The 25818-nt window shown below is 42.8% G+C and overlaps 1 protein-coding gene across 1 annotated transcript in view; it reads right to left on the bottom strand.

The window, feature by feature from the left end:
• ehbp1 (EH domain binding protein 1) overlaps positions 1-25818 on the bottom strand; it is a 321338-nt gene that overhangs the window by 130605 nt on the left and 164915 nt on the right. The window contains exons 11-13 of the mRNA XM_085977747.1: positions 22638-23579; positions 22466-22507; positions 10087-10230 (exon numbers count right to left, since the gene is read on the bottom strand). Coding sequence (XP_085833873.1) covers positions 10087-10230; positions 22466-22507; positions 22638-23579 — 1128 coding nt within the window. The remainder of the gene's footprint in view (positions 1-10086; positions 10231-22465; positions 22508-22637; positions 23580-25818) is intronic.

The raw sequence follows: 25818 nt of genomic DNA, 5'->3' as shown, positions 1-25818 counted from the left end.
AACTTTAAATTTTCAGACTTTTATCTACCCTCTGGGGCTAACCCACAATTTGTTTGAATCGTAAACAGCTTTAGATTTACATTGCAATTATATTTGCTAACAGAAAATGTTTTTCAACCAAATTCAATAAGACAGTGTACACAACTGTAATATGCCACTGTAAAAATTTTTAGGGACATATATCTTTAAGCTAAAAAGGTTTTTGTGAACTACCATGTTAAATGAGTACACAGCTCAAACAATATTCCAATTGGAATGAGTTCGACATTACAGCAATGTTGTATTGTTCTAGGACATGATCAGTGTTTTCAGTTGGCAATTGCAATCAGTTTATTTTTTCTAAAGCTTATACTGTACAACAGCTAACAATGACAAAAGCCGAGAATAAAGATGGACATTGTGCAGAGAGAACTGATGGTTTGATTAGCCCTTGTGGTGCAATTGAAGGAGCTGTCTTTCTCTGATTTTCCATTTTGAAAAAAGCTTTGATCTCAGTTCAAGTCAATTCAAGAACATCAACTGACAAGCCTGCTTGACACACCCCAATGGTTAGGCCTAAATGCCCCACCAAACTATTTTATTTTAATAGGCAACCACTGGAAGGTAACAAGAAAAAAAAAGCTAAAATAAGTCACTCAAGGAGCATGTGACTCCTCACACTTAACTGCGTTCACTCCATTTTCTATACATCTATATGCTTGTACTTCATTCTGTTGCCAGCAGCAATGACATGTATTGTGACTAAAAAGAAGAGTTTCTACTTTAAAGTATTGTTTTGTACTAGTTCATGTCAGTACAGGTCACAGACACAGAAATGAAAAGTCACTGGATTGCCATGGCACAAATTGTCTCGGCGGCTCAAATCAAACAAAGCCCAATTAAACTAATCATAACGTCCCACTGAACACAAGGAAGCTCACCTGGTATTTCTGGAATTGAGCATGAATTCCCAACTCTACCCAGTACTTGGTACTTTAATTACCCAGGCCAAACACTGTGAAATTGCTTCTCTGATCTACTAATGGCTGAGAAATCCTGCCGATGTGGTTTCATGCCAAGGGGCCATCGCGAGATGCGGCAATGTTACTGATGGCATCCTAATGGAGATGACACTTCCCAAAACTCAAAGGGAAAATTAACGGGATGCAGTTTACAAAACCAGTGATTGTTCATTAATTACCAATTTGCTCACTGCTGGAGGCTAGCCATTACAGTACTCTGGATAAAAGTATCAATTGATTATGAAGACCACCTACGAACAACGACTGAGGAATGCACAGAACAATTAATATTAACTGTTATCAAAGGCACTTGAGATATCTAGTATGTGAAATAAAAGTCTTACTGGCTTAACAGTGCCACTAGCAGGCATTAGAATACTAGGAGATAAAACCTTTTCATCAGTTCAATACTTCAATTAAATCCTAAAACCATAAACTAATACTGAGCTTATATCCATAATTCTTAGAGATCTTCACCCCACTTAAACGATTACACAGTTCAAGTTTACTCACCAACACAATGTCCTTACCAAGTGTTCAATTCTGTTATAAATTTATATCTTTAAAACCACCACAGTAGTTGCTATTTTACCTTCCTGAAATATATTCTGAATAGGATGACATCATTGTAGACAAATGACTGAGTCAGGAACTATGCTGCTTAACAGATGACATAACGCTCAGACTTAATCACCGGATTTTAAAGTGGCCATTAGCTGACATTTTAAAAATTGAATTTAGATTTCAAAATAAAGACATTTATTCTTTGTTCTAAAACATAGCAAATATTTAAATAAAATTTAAACAATTGTCAGAGGAATGCAGCTGTGGCCTGAATTTTTGCATCTAAAGATTTTTTTCTAGAACTCCTTCCTTTTGGACTCTGTAAATGCTTTTACTTTGCCAAGTATGTTTTTGTTTTAAAATTTTATCTAATTCCTTATTTAATATTTTTTATATTATAGAAACATGGTTCAAGTAAAAGCCATTCAGCCCATTAAGTCCACTCCCTTCCTCAGGCCATCTTCCTGGCCATAAAATGTATCCTACCTTTTTAATCCCTTGAGGGAACTTGTGGGAGAAAAGCTCCTCAATCTACAACAGTAACAAAGTACAATTCCATAGAATCTATACGTACATCTCCACTGTTCCACTCTGGCCAGCCAGGCCAGACACACACCAACCTCCCATTCTTTCCCCCCCCTCCCCAGGTTATCCCCAGCAGCAAAGGAGTCAATAGCCTGGGATTTGCGGTCAGCGGTGAAGCAAAGGCATTCGCTGCTGGCCCCGAAGCTGCCCACAGAGATCTCGTGATCTCTGTGGTGAGAAGTTTGCCTTTTTTGACGTGTAATTGATTTCAGTGCAGTGTTGTGGGAATTCCCTCATGCGAGCTGCTGTGATGTCAACAAGCTGTCTAAGCAGCCAATCACATTGCAGACTTCTCACAGACAGGGAACCAGAAAATGAGAATTTTTTAAAATCCCAACTTTAAAAGTGTTACAGAGAGCAAAACAAAGATTGGGGCTCTCATATGGGGATAAGGTAGAACCTGAAATATCATGAATAAACTTTAAAAAATTGTTTTTTTTTTCAAATTAAAAATTGCAATTTTTATCATAATGGAGAAATTTGACACTCCACCAAATTAAAATTAGTTTTTCAGGGCCACAACATTTAGATGCGCATGCGCTATATCCTGAAGTTCTAGTCAGTTTCAAAGGGATAATAACGGCGAATGCTTCGCCGTTTTTACCCACCGCAAATTCTGGCCCATTGTATCCTGTGGAGTTTTTACCATCTCAGTCTGTACAAATTCACATAACCTCAAACTATTCTTAACCAGATACTAATTTAGTTAAAAAAAAAAAATTATAGTTTAACACCACCAGATCAAGTACTTTCATCATCAGCCTGTACCACGTGGCCACTGCTCTTTGGGTTGGGGAGGGGCAGAGGATTGGAGAAAAGAGAATGATCTATATATAGTTAGAATAACTTGTTTCAATTTATAGTGACCTGCCCTCAAGATGCATCTTAGTTTTTGATTAGCTTTATCAATAACAGCTTTATAGTGACTTAAGTAATTTAAGTGAATAATCAATAATCACACCCAAATTATTATCCACCTTTGCTAATGGACATTCCTTCATTAGACTTTAGAACAGTGACCCCTGAGCACTAACATACAGTAGCCGTTGCCTCACTAGATTTCTGCCATGACCAGTAGGCAGTACATGGTTCACTTTCCCCAACATTGCTGTTCTAATTAAACTTTTGTTTTTCATTGTTTTGTTGAAAGTATAAGTTTGGATGGTTCAACCCTTCCTGAAATCTTAGTAATGTCCTCCCTGTGAGGGGATGCACCTGGTGATACATCCCAGTGCATTGGACAAATCCACTGGACTATTGCCCTGTACACATTTCTTGTTTCAGTGGATATTGCCTTATATTTACACCAACATTAAAATTCATTGATCATTCCTTAGCCTTTAATTGTTCCCAATCTCTCTGAATGTTTTTTATTTCTCTTATATTTTCAGCTGCCCTCATAACTTCTGTGCATGGTCACTTCCCACCTTAAGTATGAGATCTCTGTCTGATCCTCACAACCTGGATCCTAAGATACTCTCTTTCCTTATCTATTCCCCTCCCTTCAAAACAGTCTCTCTCTCTCAATACATTCCCCTTTTCCTCATCTACACCACAGTATCTGTCTCTCTTTCCCTGTTCCTCAGGCCACAGGAGATAAAGTTGGGAGTTCTTTAATCAGAGACAGACTCCTGTGCACATCAGGGCTGTCAATGTTTGTATGAAAAATGGTGTTTGTTCCGTTGTGTATGTGGTGGTGCCTGGCAACTATTAATCTTTTACGTGAAAGATGGAATCTTAATCAAGCATACTTTGTCTGTTTACATTGCAGGGATTACATTAGCTTCTCCAGACATGGGCAGTCTGCTGGTGAATGGGAAATATGGGTTGGAGGAAGAGAAGGTTGTACCTTGAGCCCAAGAAATAGTGCCTATGTATGCAGTTTATGGAAAAAAAAACTCCCCCTGCACTAAGCAAGATTCTCCCTTCTCCCTAATGGTTGCTTTTCTGAGTCCAGCCCACCTACTGGCTATTGATCCCCTCCTTTTCAACCCCTTACTTGCTGCAGCAGCCCCTCAAGTTACCCTTACCCCGCTTCAATTCCCCTTTTACTGTATCACTTGATGACAGTTCCCATTCATAGCACCCCTCTGACCTGAATTCCTCCTCCTCACCACTCCCGTCCTCTTCCACCCACCACCTCCACCGCAGCACCGCCCCCCTCACCCTCTCCTTCAGGCCCTTCCCACATCCCTTCTTCCCCCTCGTCTTCTCCCTCCTCCTCTCCTCCTATTTGCCTCCTGTTCCACCCCCTCCTTGTATTTTATTGGAATCAGTTCTAGATTTGTTATCTATAAAATTACAGTTTACTTTTTCTATACCCAGTTATTACTTTTAATGGTAACACAGAGAACCCAGCATTTCATCTATAAACTTAGATGCTTAAGTAACTAATACAAATATTTATTTGTCCTTATTCTTGATGGCATTATTAAATCACTGTCAGAATGTTTTTTTCCAATTCACTGTAATGCTTTCATGCCCTCTATCTACACTATGCCCTTGTCAATTTTACTATATGGCACAACCCTGCTCTTGGAATATCAACTATACTTCAACAATACCGTTTAACATTATCACCCACCAAACAGCCTGTGTGTCTGAAATAGAATAGGTTTCATTTATGTGAGAAAAAATGAAGCTGGAGATAAAAATTCAGATTTTGAATTTATATCACAAGGAAGCAAGACACTTTAATCATACTTTATAACTGTAATCTTCAAATAATGCATATCAAAGACTGCATGTAGTCTTGCATAAAAGCCAAGATTAACCAAACACACCTTTTAAAAGGAACAGAATTATAGCTAAAATTGCAGGTAAAACGAAATACCGCTTAGCAATGCCGTTTGCTTTCATTTGTGCTCTGCACCACAATTTTGGTAGTGTAGGTTTATTGCAGTTTCTGGTGACCAAATATCATAACAGTTTTCTCGAATTTTTGTGGAACTCCCCAAAATTTGCAAGTCTGATAATGTCTTAAATGTTGGCACTACAAAAAATTGCAATTTTTATTATTGCTTCTTTACATCTTCTATTTTATCATTATATTCTACCATTTTGTATGCTATGATTCATTACTCTAATACAGAGTGCTGAAAAATGTGAGAATTTTCAAGTGTGGAGAATTCTCACCTTGTAACAATGTGTGTGTAGAATACCGTTCGTTCCTTTAGCTTCCAGGTGGCCCAGCTCATTTAGCCCATGAGTAGCTAACAAGGAAAGGTCCAGCTTGGCCCCCAGCCCATGTTGAGTAGCTAATCTCAGCCAGAGTGGCGGTAGGGTGGTGCAATTGACCTCAGCACCCTTGGGTTAGACTTAGAAAATTTGCCAGGATCCTTCTCCCGATCAGCAGCCAGTGTCTCACTGTTGGAAACATAGAAACATAGAAAAATAGGAGCAGGAGTAGGCCATTCGGCCCTTGGAGTCTGCTCTGCCATTCAATATGATCATGGCTGATCCTCTATCTCAATATCATATTCCTGCTCTCTCCCCATACCCCCTGATGCCTTTTGTGTCTAGAAATCTATCTATCCCCTTCTTAAATATATTCAGTGACTTGGCCTCCACAGCCTTCTGTGGTAGAGAATTCCACAGGTTCACCACCCTCTGAGTGAAGAAATTTCTCCTCATCTCAGTCCTAAATGTCCTACCCCGTATCCTGAGACTGTGACCCCTCGTTTTAGACCCCCAGCCAGGGGAAACATCCTCCCTGCATCCAGTCTGTCTAGCCCTGTCAGAATTTTATACGTTTCAATGAGATCCCCTCCCATTCTTCTAAACTCTAGTGAATACAGGCCTAGTCGACCCAATCTCTCCTCATACGACAGTCCTGCCATCCCAGGAATCAGTCTGATGAACCTTGGCTGCACTCCCTCTATGGCAAGTATGTCCTTTCTTAGGTAAGGAATGCACATGATTGGATGCAGAGTGAGGACAGGATTAAGCTCAGCTGTGTCACCCTCAATATACTGCTGACATCCACTGTCAAGACTCACAACTGAATTATGGCCACTTGGTTGAGAAACTAGAAGATGACTGGTACCCACAGAATGATATTCTAACAAGGAAAATGTCTTTAGGGTGGAGGGGTCGGAGAGAGGAGAAAATTAGTAAGGAAGAAAAAAGAAAAAAATTCTTAATTGCAAACTAGCAGATTTCTTCTCCAGTTGCCCATTGGTAGTGCATACCTGGAGTACAGACATCCACGGTTATCCCCTGCAGCTGACCCCAATAGCACCATGTAATACAGCAAGTTTACCATAGCAATATATGACTGACTTGAGGTAAAAACATCATGGCCTAGAAATTCAGTAAGGCGCTGCAAGCTTTGCGCCCAGTTACCGCCTAAAGAGGGCTTCTGCGCCAGTAGAGGAGGTTGCGCTGATATTGAGCTCAGCGGTAATGGCGGCGGTAGCCGGTAGCGCTGCGCCGGCACCGATGATGTCGTCGGTGTGCGCAGTGCCCCGTTTCCACCCCGATGCCCATATTCAGTTGCCGCCGCCTCCTCCGTGGCGGCCGCTACTAACATCCGGAGACCAGGGCCTTACTGCAGCCTTAGTGGGGCGCATAAAGGTGGAGGTGCGGCCGGCCGCTTTTTCGCCGGCCGCCTGCCCGCACCTCCTTCCCCGGCCTCCTCCACCACCCCCCCCGCGGCATTGCCGGCTGCTTTCCGCGAGCCCGGCACTTCTCCGTGGTGCCGGGCTCATTTGCCGGCACAATCCAGCGGCAATCTCCCCGTTGCAGGCACCTCCACCTTAAGAGAAGGAGGAGGCCTGCAGTACCACAGCCTGCCGCACCGCATCGGGTGGCGCAGTGGCACTTAGAGCGCTGAAATTCAGTTTCAGCGCCCCAAGCGGGGGCGGGCACACCCTGGAATAGCGCCCGGTTCCGACGTGGGGCGCAAAAAGTGAATATTTGACGGTCGCACATGGCTCCGCACCCAGCGCTAACTTTTGGCCGTTAGCCAGCTGGCGGGGCCATAGTGAATTTCTAGGCCCATGTACCTTATTGACAATGAAAGCACCCAGAGCAGGGCGCACAGGCAGTGGGGTCTGTCGCTACTGACTCGGGCAGCACGTAATATTCGTGCTACCTGGTCATTCTCATCACGAAAGGTCATCGACCTGAAACATTAACTTTGTTTCTCTCTCCACGGATGCTGCCTGACCTGCTGAGTGTCTTCAGCATTTTTTGTTTTTATTGTGCCTGAGGCATTGTTCTTGAGTAAGGTTAATAAGGAGAAGTGCTCCCTGAAGACCTGCTTTGGACATGGCCACCTGCGCAATGCCCTCCTCCTCCCTATTCTGCTCCTGCTCTTCCTCACCCTCCAGTCTCGAAGACAGCTTTGCCAGACCACCCATGACTACAGCCAAACTCTTTGTGAGGCAGCCAACAAAAGTTAACACCAGCAAAATCTTGCTCTGTTTAAAGTGAACTTTACAGGATGATAAAACACACCACAAAATGCCCAGAAGTAAACCAGCAGCCTGAAATGAGAAACTTGCAACTAATCTGAAAGTACTGCATGATTCTTTTAAATATCACAGGTGAATGGGTCTTCCTGCTGGTAAGCGGCCTGTCGTGCTGTGTGAGTTCAGCACATGGAGAGTGAAGCACTGGAGCATTTGAATATTGAAAATGGGTCCTGCAAGCAACGCAGGCCCCTCATTTAAATCAAATACTCTGCCTTTTAAATAATCCTGACATCCACTCCTGACACCAGCGCACCCACCTTAGCCAATGTGGCAGGCGGCAGACTTCCAGCTGGAAATGTGCACGTGCTTCCTGCCCGCCATATTGGGACCCAAGTAGGTTGGTTAGCGGCCAAATAACAGGTGCTGTGCAGCCAAACTTCTAGTCCCATATTTCTGGGCAATGAAATTTCAAGTTAATTAAGTAAACCATTGGTTTTGGAGTGTTTCTTGCAGCTAAAAGGGGAGTGGGGAAGGAATTGATGGCAAGGATAGAGTTTGTGTTGGGGAGCTGAAGATGATGGCTTCAGTCTTCCCAATGTTTAACTGGAAACTGCAGTTCTACCAATACAGACAATACAGTGGCAGTGAAGGGGTCAAGCTAAATTATATTTTCTGAAGAAAATTTTAGAAATTTTAAATGACTAATAGCTAGTCTGGTCTTGTACAGAGGACTCTGTAAACACAGCCTTGGCTGTTACAGTAGAGTGGAAAAGCCTGACACTAACGAGGTAGTTGTTTTTTTTGGTAAAGAAACCTGACAGCATAAACCATGTTATCATGTTTTTAGCCTAGAAAAATACCTTAACAGCCAAGGCTGTGTTTACAGAGTCCTCTGTTCAAGACCAGGCTTTTATTTGAGGTAAACTTCAGAAATGTGATGATTCACAAGAAGATTGGCCATTTACAGAGTACACAGTTTGCAAGCATTTTGACAACGCTTCCCCTCGGTCCACTTTCCAAAAGGTGCTGATAGAATTTTACTAGTATGTTTGCTTTCTGTTCAGAGAGGTAGAGAACCCAGAACACCACATAAAAATTACATTTGGTGTATTCAACCACCATCTGTTAGCACTCCCCAATAAAATATTGCACCTTGAATGGCATGACACTCCTAATGTAATAAAACAACCTATCTCCAGCTCACCATGAGCCATATCCTGCAAGATCTGCTGGTAATACAATAAAAATGGCACAAGTGCACATTTCTTATCCATCACAATTCAAATGCTACACTCACATTTCTGTGTCACACTTAAAATAAATAAAAACAAAGACAATCATTTGAAATGTACAGATAAACTCTCTAGCAACAGAACGTCAGAATATCAGCTGCCTTTTAAAAAAAATTGTGACTGGTAAGGTCAATTAAAAGACAAAGCCAGAGTTCTGATCTGCAACCTAAATAGCAATGAAACTTTGAATGAACCCACCCAGTGTTTATTTAACAGTAATTGGATGTAAATGCATGAAACAAGTATATTATGAATGGTGTATAAACAGTGAAAGATGAAGCACAAAGGAATCTGGGTGTAATAATGGATTTAGCACTTAATGGGGGCAAGTTTCTTATTCAGATATCTAAGTTTTAGTTTGGTTTGCACTGCTTTAACGGTTGCCTGAATCTCAAGTGTTTCACTCAATTACAACAGCGACCACATTTCAAAAATACTTCATTGGCTGTGAAGTGCTTTGGGATGCCTTGAGGTCATGAAAGACGCTGCCTAAATGCAAGTTCTTTATAAGTTGACTCTAAAAATACTACTAATACACCCATAATATTTTCTAATTAAAAACACAATTTCCTTATTAAATCATCAAAAATCAGTGGCCCTCAAAATATATTATACATTACATAGCTTAAAGTGGCATGCCCTCTGACTCGCTGAGAACAACACCACGAGATCGATTAGTCGATAACTTTTGTTACACTTTGGGTATTGCACTTTGTCACACTTCCAATTATCTGTATCATTATTCAAGTATTTAAAAAAAAGAAAGCCAATAATTTTCAATCTTCCAATAAAAGCTTTTCCAGCAACAGAAAATATCTTCTAACTGACCTTAGCAATTAGCTTCTAATCAAGCTCAGGATGTTATAGCCGTGAAGGAATCTTGTAGTGTTAAAGGCATCTTGTCGTGCTAAAGGCATCTTGTAATGTTAAAGGAATCTTGTAGTGCAAAAGGAACAGGCCAGGTTGTACACATGCTGTCCCTTAGCAGAATAATACATCGTATACTACCTAGTATAATGCTCCTGATCTAAAACACCATAATCTTGTGACTAACTGTTGGCAACACCACAGTAGATCTGCTCCCGTTATATAATAATACAGTGTATTTCAGAGTACAGTATAATGCTCCTGTTGTTACTAAACAGGACATCCTAGTGTAAGTAATGCCACAGGGGGTCTGCTTGGACTACAAATTGTGTCCCAGTAACTGCAATTTAAGACCATTACCTCATTCAAGTGCTTGTTGCGAGTTGGTGTTATTGATTGGATGGTTAACTGTTTATTTCCTGCTTTTAAAGCTGCATCCCTCCTCGCCTGTTCCAGAAGAAGTCTTGCTCGTTCTTTAAGTTCTTCTTGTCTTGTTGCTATCCTCTTTTTAAAAAAAACACAAATATAAAAACTATTTAAAATCTGCTTATTTTGCAATAAACACATCAGTAAGCAACATTCTCTTCTGTCCGTTGACATTATTATGGGAAAAATGTATTATTACAAATAGCAAGAAATACTAAAAACTATTTTACACTGTTGTCCAGTTTTTCCAGCCAATCTCATTTAGCTCAATTGTAAACTATTATGCACACATTAATTCGATCAGATCACATTAACTAATTTTTCTTTTTCTTGATAAATGGGCCACTAATACCACACTGTGCAGCGCAGAGGTCATAATAGGTGTATCAATTAAAAATAATTAGAAATAATTAGAAATAATTGCCTGGCAATAATACAGGTTCCACAACTCTGTGCTGCACTGTAAAAGGGAAAACACCTCAGATCAGCAAATGTTTCCACATTTGCATATTCAAAATCCACTACGCAACAACAACAACCTGTATTTATATAGCACCTTTAACGTAGTAAACGAACCAAGGCACTTCACAGGAGTATTATAAGACAAAAAATTTGACACCGAGCCACATAAGGAGAAATTAGGACAGGTGACCAAAAGCTTGGTCAAAAAGGTAGGTTTTAAGGAGCATCTTAAAGGAGGAAAGAGAGGTAGAGAGGTGGAGGTTCAGGCAGGGAATTCCAGAGCTTAGGGCCTAGGCAACAAAAGGCACAGCCACCAATGGTTGCGCGATTATAATCAGGGATGCTCAAGAGGGCAGAATTAGAGGAGTGCAGATATCTCGGGGGGGGGGGGGGGGGTTGTGGAGCTGAAGGAGATTACAGAGGTAGGGAGGGACAAGGCCATGGAGGGATTTGAAAACAAGGATGAGAATTTTGAAATCGAGGGGCTGCTTAACCGGGAGCCAATGTAGGTCAGTGAGCACAGGAGTGATGGGTGAACGGGACTTGGTGCGAGTTAGGACACGGGCAGCAGAGTTTTGGATCACCTCAAGTTTAAGTAGGGTAGAATGTGGGAGACCAGCCAGGAGTGCGTTGGAATAGTCAAGTCTAGAGGTAACAAAGGCATGGATGAGGATTTCCGCAACAGATGAGCTGAGGCAGGGCCGGAGACGGGCGATGTTACGGAGGTGGAAATGGGCAGTCTTGGTGATGGAGCGGATATGTGGTCGGAAGCTCATTTCAGGGTCAAATATGACACCAAGGTTGCTAACAGTGTGGTTCAGACTCAGACAGATGTTAGGGAGAGGAATGGAGTCGGTGGCTAGGGAACGGAGTTTGTGGCGGGGACCGAAAACAATGGCTTCGGTTTTCCCAATATTTAATTGGAGAAAATTTCTGCTCATCCAAAACTGGATGTCGGACAAGCAGTCTGACAATTTAGGGACCGTGGAGGGGTCTAGAGAGAAGTGGTGTAGAGCTGGGTGTCGTCAGCGTTCATGTGGAAACCGACGCTGTGTTTTCGGATGATGTCGCCAAAGGGCAACATGCAGATGAGACATAGGAGGGGGCCAAGGATAGATCCTTGGGGGACACCAGAGGTAACGATGTGGGAGCGGGAAGAGAAGCCATTGCAGGTGATTTTCTGGCTGCAATTAGATAGTTTAAGAACGGAACCAGGCGAGTGCAGTCCCACCCAGCTGGACGATGGTGGAGAGGCGTTGGAGAAGGATGGAGTGGTCAACCGTGGCAACGACTTCTTTGTTGGGAAAGAAACTGAATAACATTTCACTCTGCTCCTGTTTGGGCCATTTTAATCACAGCAAAAGTATGAAATAAAAATGTTCAAGAAAAGCAAACACACCTTTAGTTAGCTCGGGGGGGGAACGGTGCAAGAATTGTCATCATTATACAGCAGGATTTAAAATCCTGCTTCTTGATGGCTAGTGTACAGTTGTGGAGGGGGAAGGAGTCTGACATTGCAAAGTGGGAGGAAGGAATGGAGTGCGACTGATAAGCAGGAAGTAATTGGTGCAATTTAAAATGGCATCCAAGGTAAAAAAACAGGATAGCACTCAATCAGATTTTCAATGGCGAGCATAGGAACAGGAGGCGGCCATTCACCCCCTCGAGCCTGTCCCACCATTCAATTAAATCATGGTTGATCTGTATCTGCCTTGGTCCTGTAACCCTTAATACCCTTGCCTAACAAAAGGGTATTAAGGAGAATACCCTCCAAGAAAATGTAATGACCCGGAGGTGGGCAAAGTAATACCAGCACTTGTACATTCATCCGCCACCTACTATCAAAGAGAAAATGGAAGCTGTGTTTGAGGTCTGAAGTTGTTGAAGTTAATATTAATGCCAGAGGGCTGCGAAGTGCCTAGTAGAAAGATGAGGTACTGTTCGCCAAGCTTGAATTGTGTAGAAGGCCAAAGACATAAAGGTCAGTGTGGGAGTGGGATGGAGAATTAAAGTAGCAAGCGACAGGGAGCTCAGAGTCACACTTTCAGACAAAACTGGACTGTTCAGCAAAGTGATTACATAATCTACATTTGGTCTCCCTGATGTGGAGGACACTGCAACGCGAGCAGCAAAAACAGTATACTAGGTTAGTGGAAGTACAAGCAAATCGCTGTCTCAACCAGAAGGAGTTGAATAGTATTTACAGCAAAGAAAGAGGACAGTCGACCCAACAGGTCCATGCTGGTGTTTATATTCCATTGGAGCTTCCTCCACCCTTCATCTAACCCCATCAACATATCCTTCCATTCCTTTATTCCTCATGTACTTATCTAGCTTCCCCTTAAATGCATCTATGCTATTCGCCTCAACTACTCCTTGTGGTTGGGAGTTCCACATTCTAAACACTCTCTGGGTAAAGAAGTTTATCCAGAATTCCCTATTGGATTTATTAGTGATTTTTTTTTCGTTCATGTGATCTGGGCGTCGCTGGCAAGACCAGTATTTATTGCCCATCCATAATTGCCTTTGAGAAGGTGGTGGTGAGCCGCCTTCTTGAACTGCTGCAGTCTGTGTGGTGAAGGTACTCCCAGTGCTGTTAGGGAGGGAGTTCCAGGATTTTGACCCAGCGACGATGAAGGACCGGCGATATACTTTCACATCAGGATGGTGTATGACTTGGAAAGGAACTTGGAGGTGGTGGTGTTCCCATGCGCCTGCTGCCCTTATCCTTCTAGGTGGTAGAGGTCGCGGGTTTGGGAGGTGCTGCCGAAGGAGCCTTGGCGAGTTACTGCAGTGCATCTTGTAGATGGTACACACTGCAGCCACGGTACACTGGTGGTGGAGGGAGTGAATGTTGAAGGTGGTGGATGGGGTGCCAATCAAGCGGGCTGCTTTGTCCTGGATGGTGTCGAGTTTCTTGAGTGTTGCTGGAGCTGCACTCATCCAGGCAAGCGGAGAGCATTCCATCACACTTCTTACTTGTGCCTTGTAGATGGTAGAAAGGCTTTGGGGATTCAGGAGGTGAGACACTCATCGCAGAATACCTAGCCTCTGACCTGCTCTTGTTGGCATGGTATTTATGTGGCTGGTCCAGTTATGTCGAGGAACCAACTAGAGATCAGGCCATCTTAGACTGGGTATTAAGTAATGAGAAAGGATTGATTAGCAATCCTGTTGTGCGAGGCCCCTTGGGGAGGAGCGATCATAATATGATAGAATTCTTCATTAAGATGGAGAGTGAAGTAGTTGACTCAGAGACTAGGGTCCTGAATTTAAATAAAGGAAACTACGATGGTAAGAGGCGCGAGTTGGCTAGGATGGATTGGGGAATGTTACTTAAAGGGTTGACGGTGGCTAGGCAATGGCAAGCATTTAAAGATCGCATGGATGAACTACAGAATTTGTTCATCCCTGACTGGCATAAAAATAAAACAAAAAAGGTGGCACAACCGTGGCTAACAAGGGAAATTAGGGGTAGCATAAGATCCAAGAAGAGGACATATAAATTGGCCAGAAAAAGCAGCAAACCTGAGGATCAGGAGCAGTTTAGGATTCAGCAAAGGGGGACAAAAGGATTAATTAAGAGGGGGGAAATAGTGTATGAGAGTAAGCTTTCAGGGAACATATAAACTGACTGTAAAAGCTTCTATAGATATGTAAAGAGAAAAAGATTGGTGAAGTCAAGCATAGGTCCCTTGCAGTCAGAATCAGGGGAATTTATAATGGGGAACAAAGAAATGGCAGACCAATTAAATACATGCTTTGGTTCGGTCTTCACAAAGGAGGACACAAATAACCACCCAGAGATGTCGGGGAACATAGGGTCTAATGAGAGAGAGGAACTGAATGAAATCAGTATTTGTAGGGAAATGGTGTTAGGGAAATTGATGGGATTGAAGGCTGATACATCCCCAGGGCCTGATAATCTACATCCTAGGGTACTTAAAGAAGTGGCTCTAGAAATAGTAGATGCATTGCAGGTCATCTTCCAAAATTCTATAGATTCTGGAACAGTTCCCATGGATTGGAGGGTAGCTAATGTAACGCCACTATTTTAAAAAGGTGGTAGAGAGAAAACAGGGAATTATAGACCGGTAAGCCTGACATCGGTAGTGGAGAAAATGCTAGAGTCCATTATAAAAGATGTAATAGCAGAGCACTTGGAAAACAGTGATAGGATCGGACAAAGTCAACATGGATTTACAAAAAGTAAATTGTGCTTGACTAATCTACTGGAATTTTTTGAGGATATAACTGGCAGAATAGGTAAGGGAGAACCAGTGGATGTGGTGCATTTGGACTTTCAGAAGGCTTTCGATAAGGTCCCGCATAAGAGATTAACGTGTAAAGTTAAAGCACATGGGATTGGGGGCAAGGTACTGACTTGGATAGAGAACTGGTTGGCAGACAGGAAGCAAAGAGTTGGAATAAACTGGTCTTTTTCCGAGTGGCAGGCAGGGATCGGTGCTAGGACCCCAGCTACTCACAATATATATTAATGATCTAGACGACGGAACTAGATGTAATATCTCCAGATTTGCGGACGACACAAAGCTGGGTGGGCGTGTGTGCTGTGAGGAGGATGCCGAGAAACTCCAGTATGATTTGGACAGGTTGGTTGATTGGGCAGATGCATGGCAGATGCAGTATAATGTGGATAAATGCGAGGTTATCCACTTTGGTGGCAAAAACAAGAAGGCAGATTATTATCTGAACGGCAATAGATTGGGAGAAGGGGAAGTGCAACGAGACCTGGGTGTCCTTGTGCACCAGTCGCTGAAGGTAAGCATGCAGGTGCAGCAGGCGGTTAAGAAGGCAAATGGTATGTTAGCCTTCACAGCGAGAGGATTCGAGTACAGGAGCAAGGATGTCTTGCCGCAGTTGTACAGGGCCTTGGTGAGACCCCACCTTGAGTATTGTGTGTAGTTTTGGTCACTTTATCTGAGGAAGGATGTTCTTGCCATGGAGGGAGTGCAGCAAAGATTCACCAGACTGATACCTGGGATGGCAGGAATGACCTATGAGGAGAGATTGGGTCGATTGGGCTTATACTCGCTGGAGTTTAGAAGAATGAGAGGGGATCTCATTGAAACTTATAAAATTCTAACAGGGCTAGACAGACTAGATGCAGGAAGGATGTTCCCAATGGCAGGGGAGTCCAGAACCAGGGGTCACAGTCTAAAGATAAGGGGTAAGCCTTTTAGGACAGAGATGAGGAGGAATTTCTTCACCCAGAGAGTGGTGAACCTGTGGAATTCTCTACCACAAAAGGCAGTTGAGGCCAATTCATTAAATATATTCAAGAAGGAGTTAGATATATTTCTTAAGACTAAAGGGATCAAGGAATATGGGGAGAAAGCAGGGACAGGGTACTGAATTTGGATGATCAGCCATGATCTCATTAAATGGCGGAGCAGGCTCGAGCGGCCGAATGGCCTACTCCTGCTCCTATCTTCTATATTTCTATGTTATGTTTCTGGTCAATGGTGACCCCCAGGATATTGATGGTGGGGGATTCGGCGATGGTAATGCCATTAAATGTCAAGGGACGGTGGTTAGACTCTCGCTTGTTGGAGATAGTCATTGCCTGGCACTTGTGTGGCGCAAATGTTACCTGCCACTTATCAGCCCAAGCCTGAATGTTGTCCAGGTCTTGTTGCATGCGGGCATGGACTGCTTCATTATCTGAGGAGTTGTGAATGGCACTGAACACTGTGCAGTCATCAGCGAACATCCCCATTTTTGACCTTATGATGGAGGGAAAGTCATCGATAAAGCAGCTGAAGGTGGTTGGGCCTAGGACACTGCCCCGAGGAACTCCTGCAGTGTTGTCCTGGAGCTGTGATGATTGACCACCAACCACCTTCCTTTGTGCTAGGTATGACTCCAGCCAGTGAAGAGTTTCCCCCCTCCCCCCCGATTCCCACTGACTTCAGTTTTACTAGGGCTCCTTGATGCCACACTCGGTCAAATGCTGCCTTGATGTCAAGGGCAGCCACTCTCACCTCACCTCTGAAGTTCAGCTCCTTTGTCCATGTTTGGACCAAGGCTGTAATGAGGTCTGGAGCCGAGTGGTCCTGGCGGAACCCAAACTGGGCATCAGTGAGCAGATTATTGGTGAGTAAGTGCCGCTCGATAGCACTGTCGATGACACCTTCCATAATGTTGCTGATGATTGAGAGTAGACTGATGGGGCCGTAATTATATTTATAGCCCCTATTTCTGGTCTCCCCCGCAAGTGGAAACATCTTCTCTACATCTACCCCATCAAAGTATTTCATAACCTTAAAGACCTCTATCAGGTCACCCCTCAGTCTTCTCTTTTCTAGAGAAAAGAGCCCCAGCTTGTTCCATCTTTCCCGATAGGTATAACCTCTGAGTTCTAGAATCATTCGAGTAAATCTTTTTTGCACCTTCTCCAGTGCCTCTGTATCCTTTTTATAATATGGAGACCAGAACTGTTCACAGTACTTCAAAGTGTGGTCGAACCAATGTTCTATCTAATTTTAACATAACTTCCCTGCTTTTCAATTCTATCCCTCTGGAAATTAACCCCAGTGCTTTGTTTGCTTTTTTATGACCTTATTAACTTGCATCACTTCTTTTAGTGATTTGTGTATCTGTAGCCCCAGATTACAACAGTGACTACACTTCAAAAGTACTTCTTTGGCTGTAATGCGCTTTGGGACGTCTTGAGGCTGTGAAAGACGCTATATAAATGCAAGTCTTTCTTTCTTTCAGATCTCTCTGTTCCTCTACCCCATTTAGACATTTATTTTCCAGGGAGTATGTAGCCTCCTTATTCTTCCTACCAAAAAGTACCACCTCATACTTATCTATATTGAAGTTTATTTTGCAATTACACACCCATTCTGTAAGTGTTTGGGGCCCTGGATGGTGGTGAGAGGAGTTGAATGACATGTGTTGCATCTACTGTGGTCACATGGAAAGGTGCCAGAGGAAGGAGAGCACGTGTTAGGGGTGATGGAAGAGCGAACTAGGATGTCACCGAGGGAATGGTCCCTTTGGAATGCTGGAAGGGAAGTACGGGGAAGATGTGTTTGGGGGTGGGTACTTGTTGGAGGTGGCGGAAATGGCGGAAGATGATCTGTCGAATGCAGAGTCTGACGGGGTGGAAGATGATCTGTCGAATACAGAGTCTGGTGGGGTGGAAGATGAGGACAAAGGGGACTATCATGGTTTTGGTGGTTGGGGGAGGGTAGGAAAGAGGGGTTGAGGGCGGTTGTACAGGAAATGTGATGGATTTGGTTGGGGAAAAAGGAAGATGTTTTGGAAGCTCTGGCATCGTCAGAGCAGATGCAACGAAGACAGAGACATTGGGAGAAGGGAATGGAGTTCTTACAGGAAGAGAGGTGCGAATGAGGATAATCTAGGTAGCTGTGGGAATCAGTGGGCTTGCAATAGATTTTATTCCTGATTTTAGTGGGTGGGTTCTAAAACAGGTGGGTGATCAGCCCTACAGATCACGGCCCAGGCTATGAAGGTGAAAATTATATTGCATAAGCACTGAGCCATGCTCAAAAAGTGGACAATCAACCTAGAACATAGGAACATGTGTAGGCCAATAAACCCATCAAGCCTGCTCTGCCATAACAGCTCGGTCTTTTTAATCTCAATTCCCTATTCTTTCTCTATAAGGCAATTTGGTACTAAACAGGAATAAGCATTGCTTTACAATTTTTTCAGTCAGACCAAAAGGCCATGTCCTGCATACTATGCAAAGCACCTTTATGTAGGTAACATCATGCCATTCAGTTTTTCCTAAAAAGATTAATTTCAGGGTTTATTTTTAAACTTGAGAAAACAATTATCCAAGTAGTAAAATTGAATAAAAAGACTCCCATGTTGATGTGTTCCAGGCGATGCGAAGCAGATGGACTGCAGTAGCAACTAGTGTGTCCATTACTCAACATAAACAGGAGTGTAGCTGGTTCATTACCAGATGAGTCATTTGGAGCTTTTTAAACCAAAAATAAACAGACTAAAGAAAGAAAACTGAAAAAAAACTAATGTACTTGACTCTAATATTAGATCAATCACCAGATGGGGTCCAATGCTATTCTTTGTGAGCAGGTCTATTGTCGTACTGAATCCCTGCTAAGTGCTATACCTTTAGGGATAACTTGTATCACCTGTAAGATCTTCTGCTCAATCTCTAGAGCACCTTTGTAGAGCGCCAAGCATTACATCTCTCGCTGTTTGATTGTGTATTTCCCTATTGTGAGGTTGTCTCTCCACAGGCAGAATGAGTGCCCACTGAGCAAATGTTACATGGGCTTGTCAGATTCTACTTAATTTCCATCTGTTAATGCAAGACTGTGATTGATCATCAGATGAAAACTTCTTAATATGTTAGTAGTTAGGGAGAAGAAATTCAACAACATGACTGTAACAAAAATAAAGCACTTTTGTCTAAGATTTAACTTGGTACAAGTATCTTTAATTTCATCCATGGTAAATAAGGGGTTAAAAGCCAGCATCACTCACAGGAGAAAGTTCCAGCTCATTCTGATACAATTATTTCCCAATCGGTGGTTGTTATAGAGTTGCTGTCTGAGGGAAGGGCCAAACCATTCATGTGATTTGTTCAAATATAATTTTGACTGGCAGCTCTTTTTGGATTTAACAGGTATTTAAACTCATTGGGTCCTAGCCACATATTAAAGTTATTTATCAGCCTATCTTCCTCAAAGCAGGTAGTCTGTGTAGAGCCTCTGAAGAGAGACAGTCAGGCCAGATAGCTTCTGTTACTGGTGAGAAATGAAAAACAACCACTATGTAAGAAAATTACTTGCATCATAATTTAGTACAGCACCGTGTGAACGATTTATTATTTTCTACTACACAAGGAGGTAGCTAAGCTTAACAAATGCTGCAAAGTTACATCCTGTATTACTGCTACTATTAATTTGTTCTTACAGATTTGTTAGGTGGTTAAAGCCCAAGTCAAAGTCCAGTGTACTGTAATTCTGCTACCTTTCACAGAGATCATGCGATAAAACCAGTAGCTGAAGTGGGTTCTCTTTTTGTTCCCTGGGCATGGTATTTACCTAGGTATGTGGGCAAATAAAAACTCTCTCTCTTTGGGACACGGAGAGATAGAGCTCACTTACGAGAGTAGTCTGAAACAGAGGCCAAAATATCTTGAGTAAAAAGGAATGAAGAACTCCAAAAACATAACAATGACCAATGGTTCAACACTTCTAAATTTGAAGACTAAACTACTGAAAGATTTGTATTTGTGTTCATTGCTGATGGACTTGTGGTAATATCTAACTGTAGGTTTACAAAATGGGTCACAATGACATGGCCTGATGTCACTGTGGGTCTATGCAGAAAATCGGGTGCTGAACACTTGCGGGACTGATTTGGTGCCTAAACTCAGTGGAAAATGTTTTTTCTAATACCGAAGTTACAAGTTTAGAGGCTTGGACTTTTACTCTTTGACTTTTCAGTGAGGTGCTGCATTGGGGAAAGGGCAAGTCTTATTTTGTCTTCATTGTTAGTTCCTAAAGAAATTCCTGCTATCATGTGCAGCTCCATTACTGACTGTATGTCAAAAAGGCCAATCACTGAAGAGCAGAAGTTTCAATAAGGTCGTCCAACCTTATCTCCAGATCTTCTTTTTCTCCTGCATTTGGACCCTGGCTCTTTGCAAAATGTTCTCAGTCAGAGATACAAATGTAACCTGAGCCAGACCTTGGAATGGTCTTGCTGTGTTTTGTAGTTGGCCTACTTGGTGGCAGGTAAAGGTGAGTAAATGGCACATATGGAAAGTGGCAACATAGCACACAGAGTGCCCAAAGGTAATCCTAAATCCCACGAGACTGGACCCTGAGCACATTATTGAGAAGATTTACTATTCCTTATTTGGAGTGGGTATAAAATCAGCTAATTCTGCTATACATTTAATAAACAAGTTAAACTGGTCCCATAAAACTGCAATTAACTCATCCTATTTGGCCCAGCCAAAATTGGCTGGCTACTTGGCTAGCTTTCAGAAAATATTGGACTTGACACAAAGGGGTAGTGATACTGGAAACCCTGGAAAACCATCAAGGATCCTTTTAGTCAGCTGCTTCAGACAGCTCCTCCTCTAAAGGAGACATCTCAGTCATCATCAACGGCAGCAACCTTGGTGTTAAAATAATAGGTTTTGCCTCAGACTAGAGGCAGTAAATATAGTTTTGGAGTTGAATGCTGATGTTTTTCATGCTCTGGATTTGCTCCCTCCCCCCTTCCCTTTCCTGCCTCACCCCCACCCCAAATATAATTCAATTTGGGGGTTCAAGGATTGGATCCTTTCAGGATCATTTACACAGTTCAGGCTCAGGTGAATTTTTACAACTGGGCTCATTCTGGCATCTGACTGATGATGTACAGAGGAAAGAACGCTCCATAGAGCAGTGGCGGGCAAAATACAGCCCACGGGCCATATCCGGCCTGCCAATGAATTCAATCCAGCCCGCCAAGGCCTGGCTTCAAGGCCGAACGTCCGCCGCACCTGACCCCTAGTCTGACCCCGCCTCACGTAGTGTCAGGAGGCAGGTCATTGCCCCCAAGGCAACAGGGGAGTCATAACCAAAAACAGAGGTGGGCAAATCGAATCTGCCGTTCACTACATCAATGTGTTGTTGCTATAACCTCCCCTTTCAAGTTTTCAAAAATAAATCAACAATATTAACACTGCGACATAGGACACCTTCTGCTGTTTACAGCGGTATTTGCAGCACCAGTCTCGGAAATGTCTAAACCGTTTACGGGGAAATAGAAACTTACTGCATTATCTGCAGCTTGTAAATCAACAAAGTTATTCATACCCAAAACCTCAGTTTCTGCTCCATCAATGCAACGTGAAAGGTGAGTTACTCACGGTTTGAGAGTTCAGTTTCCATAAATCTGTGCAAACGTTCCAGATAAATGCACGATAACATAAATACTTTAAATATATAAAATAACACCACCGATAGCATGACTCGGAATTGACAATCGAATTGATTGGAAGAATGTTTACTGAGAACTTTTTAAAAAACTTGCAGCGAGCTTTTAGTCTCAATTTGTCTCTAAAGGAATTTTAGCAACTAATTCAAAATTAGTCCTGGGCTTGATTTCATTCCAGTGAGTTATAAAATGCTATTTTTGTTTATTGGTGCAATTGGGTGAAAGGTGTTGTCTTAATTCCGCGGGGGTACCGCCAGTCTTCCGGCATAACTCTGGCGCAGGCCCAGTTACATCAGGTCCCTGCCATTTCTGGGAGTTTCCTCAGTAAAGAGCGGGGAAGCTCCTAGCCCAGTGGTGGGCAAAATACAGCCCACGGGGTCGGTGGACGGGACAGAAATAGAACGCTAGTCGGAGCTCGAGCTACACATTAGTCTGAGTCGAGTCATGGGTGCTCATCTTGATGACTCTTTCCTCTCCTGGTACCCAGATTCTCATCGCTGTCTTAGATACGGGAAGTGGATCCTGGGGCACAAGGACTCCAGCTAAATTGAGTTGGCCTGTTTCAAATTTACCAATTTAACACTTTGCTCTCACCAACGTTTAAATTTACTGCGCGGCTGTGCATGTGTGGTATCTCTTCCAGCGGCAGGAGCTGGTGAGCGGCCTGCGCGGGACCACGCAATTAGTGTGCACCCGCGCACCAAAGGGGAGACACTGGTGTGCGGCCCTCAATTGCTCACCAAAACTTGTTAAGCGGCCCTGCAACCCAAATAATTGCTCACCCCTGTCATAGGGCTACCCTAACACCTCTACTTTCAAGATGAGCCTCAGTTAAACACAATCAAATATAAATCCTGAGTCAATTCAATAATCAAAGTCATTCTCTTACCTTTTCTTCAGTGATTTCTCCTGGTTGTTGGGAAGAGTTGAGCTAATCCCCAAACAAGACAAAAAGAGTAAATTAATCATTTTTGTAAAATAAAAAAGGTTAATTAGTGAACCAAGTTTTGTGAGTATTGTGCAGATCACAGGAAACAAAGTACATGGGTAAACATCCTTACCTCTACGCTTCTGTTCTGTTGACCTGAATGGTTCAAACTTGTGCTGGCATTTTCTGCTGATGATTCAGATTCAGGGTACCGAAAAGTCGCACGTTTTTTCTTGATGAGATCTGCATCTCTGTTGTAAGAGAACCCTAATTTATGGACTGGAGATGTGATGGATTTTCGAACAGGAGAACTGGGCTCTGGACTTCTGCTGTCTACAGAGTCTGAATACTGAAGTCTCTCATGCTCATGTTCAGAGCTGCTGCTGGTGTTCCCTGAACTCTTATGCCTTTCTGTTATAGTATCTTCATATACAAGTGTTGGTGATTTATATTCCTTTTGATCACTGACATCTGACGAGTCAGTCAAGTCTAAAGTGTCTACTTTCAGCAGTTTTCTTTTGTTTAATAATGGCGGTGCTTGTGCTTGTGGCGGTGCTGCTTCTGTGCTTTCACTTTTGCTGGTATCCTGTAACATAGAACTCCTAGTAGTATTCTGTTCGACAGGATCATACTTTTGTAGATCGGAATCATTTTTAGTCCTTCGTGAGGAAGGTATTGCTATATTTATATTCGGATGCTCATCAAGAGTCTGATGCTCACTTTGTGACTCACCAACACTGTCATTGATGAATATAGAGTCTTCCTGAGATGAAGCATCGAGTAATACACTACTAGGTTGCTGTGCTGTTGTCTCATGCTTAACATCATTTATTTCTGCATAAAATTGTTCCTGATCAATAGAGCTGTTTGTGTCAGTTTCAAAGTTACCAACTTTGTATTTGCTTTTACTGCTATTTTCTTCGATCTGGACCACGTTCAATTCTTCCCCACTGAAATGTGCCCTTATCTGATAAAGGTAGGTCATAACAGATAGTTTATCTGGAATGGCCAATAATACCATATCTGCAGGCTCCAATAATCGTGATATTCCCAAGCTTGCAAAGCCATCATAAGCCTATGAAAACAATAGCAGCAATTAGTCATTATAGCTTGTACTCATAATAACTTTAGGCAATTGAAATATTTGTAATAAGTAAAATTATACAAAAGGATATGGTTCTTGAAAAAACAGCATCTGTGGCAACATTTATTGACATAAGCTTTAAATCTTTTTTTAAAACTGTATGCTATTTGGAGCCCCTAATTATATTTTTAGGCATTTCTTTTTAAAATTTCTATGTGAATTCTGCAATGTAATTTAAAAGTAAATGTTCCATTTGTTAATTTACATTGAATTTGTTTAAGTACCTTGGATATTATAACACAGTTGTAGAGAGACAATTTAGCGTAGTGTGGCAGTAGACTTTGTTAAATCATTATTTCTTTTCAGCTAGTCATATTGGGGTAAATCACACAATTACGTACACATATACACACACAAGTACTATATATGCAAGGTGATAATTTAATTTGCCTTCTTTCTGGTGTACTGGAACTACAAAGTGGGTATTGGAAAGGAAGTGTCCTTGCAAGGCTAGAAATGTTACTTTTGAGGATATTACACCCGATCTATAAGGGCATAAATCCTTCCTATTAATCCCAATTTTCTCCTCTACTAATGGTTCCAAGGAAGAATTAAAATACAAATCAAGAGTTTGTGTACAATTAGATTACATTAATGAAATACTGCAATGCTAATGACATTTTATCACCATCTTGATATCAGTTTATACTTTGATCTAGAATGATTTTCACGTACTAGATAAATCTAAGGATAATAACACGAAAACAAGTCAAATGTAGAAAATATAGAGGGGGAGCAAATCAGATTAGAAAGACTAAGAAGGAGTATTAAGAGACACTGGCAGGTAACAAAAACAACTTGCATTTATGTAGCATCTTTAACATAGAAAAAAATATGCTTCACATCTTAAAAAAGGCCTCTGAGCCAAGGAAGGATGATCAAAAGCTTGGTCAGAGATGAGTTTTAAGGAGGGTCTTAAAGGTGGAAAGGCAAAGGGGTTTAGGGATGAAATTCCAGACTGTGGGACTTAGGTGACTGAAGGTTCGACTGGCAATGGTAGGGCAAATGGAGAGGGAGTGGGGATGCACAGAGGCCTGAGGCAAACTAATGGAGAGTTTGGCGGGGAGGGGTTACAGACATAGGGAAGGGTGAAGGACTTTAAACATTAGGGGGGAAAAATTCAGTTGGTTAGCACCTCCAGTTAGCACCTGGTGGGGGCGCTAACAGGGCACTGATGCAGTAGCGGGGCGAGGCGAATCCAATGACGCACATCAAATCCGGCCCCTCCCGTAGTGCCACCGCTACGAGTTACCGCCGGGGACCTCAGCACCAGGCAGATCGTGACGTCAGTGAGCGTGCAATGCTCACTGGGCGCCCGATCTGCAAATTTCATCGTCGCCCTCTGCCTTAGCGCCTTGCCCGGGCAGTGACAGGGAGAGGAGGCGTCAAGCAGGCGGATGGCGGCTCCAGGGGCGCTACTTAAAGGGACCATGAGTAATGAGTCGCAGCTGTAATGTTAGTGCTGTTTCACTGCTTCCTTGCCAGTTTGACATTGTGAAACTGATTCATTCAGTCATTTAAAGGTTGTTTAGTATCAGGAGTGTTGTGCTACTAACAATCAGTTACATTTATTCTAACAACATATCAAAGTGCTACACTTGGTTACATTAATGGGGGCTCTACTGGCAGTTGACCTCGTCCTCCAGGATCTACGGCGGAGGGAGCAAGAAAGATTGGAGCATGTGGCCGGAGGGAGGAGAAGGGCCATGAGGGCTCTCAACAGGAGGCCTTAACTTCCGAGAGTATTCCAAGAGCACTTCTCCTACCTCCAATTAAATGAGGAGCAGTGTATTAGAAGGCTCCGCTTCAGTAAGGAGGTGGTCACAGAACTCTGCCACCTCCTGCAACCAGACCTCCAGCCTCAGATCAGGACGACCACAGCTCTCTTAGTGACAGTCAAGGTCACCGTCGCCCTCAATTTCTTCACCAGCAGATCCTTCCATCTTGCAATTTGCCATCCATCGCTGCATCCGGGAAGTCACAGAGGCTCTCTACAGTAGGAGAAGGGACTACATTTCCTTCCCCATCACCAGAGAGAAGCAGGACGAATGTGCATGTGGCTTTGCTAGGATAGCGGGCTTCCCATGGTGCAGGGCACCATTGACTGCATGTGGCTTTGCGAGCACCGCATAACAATCCTGAGGTCTTCCGTAACTGCAAAGGCTACCAC

This window comes from Somniosus microcephalus, chromosome 3, assembly GCF_052327205.1.
Source record: "Somniosus microcephalus isolate GS21.2 chromosome 3, FLI_Smic_1.0, whole genome shotgun sequence".
NCBI lineage: Eukaryota > Metazoa > Chordata > Chondrichthyes > Squaliformes > Somniosidae > Somniosus > Somniosus microcephalus.
The sequence above is the reverse complement of the archived record's forward strand: the minus strand, read 5'-3'. Positions and strand labels throughout refer to the sequence as shown.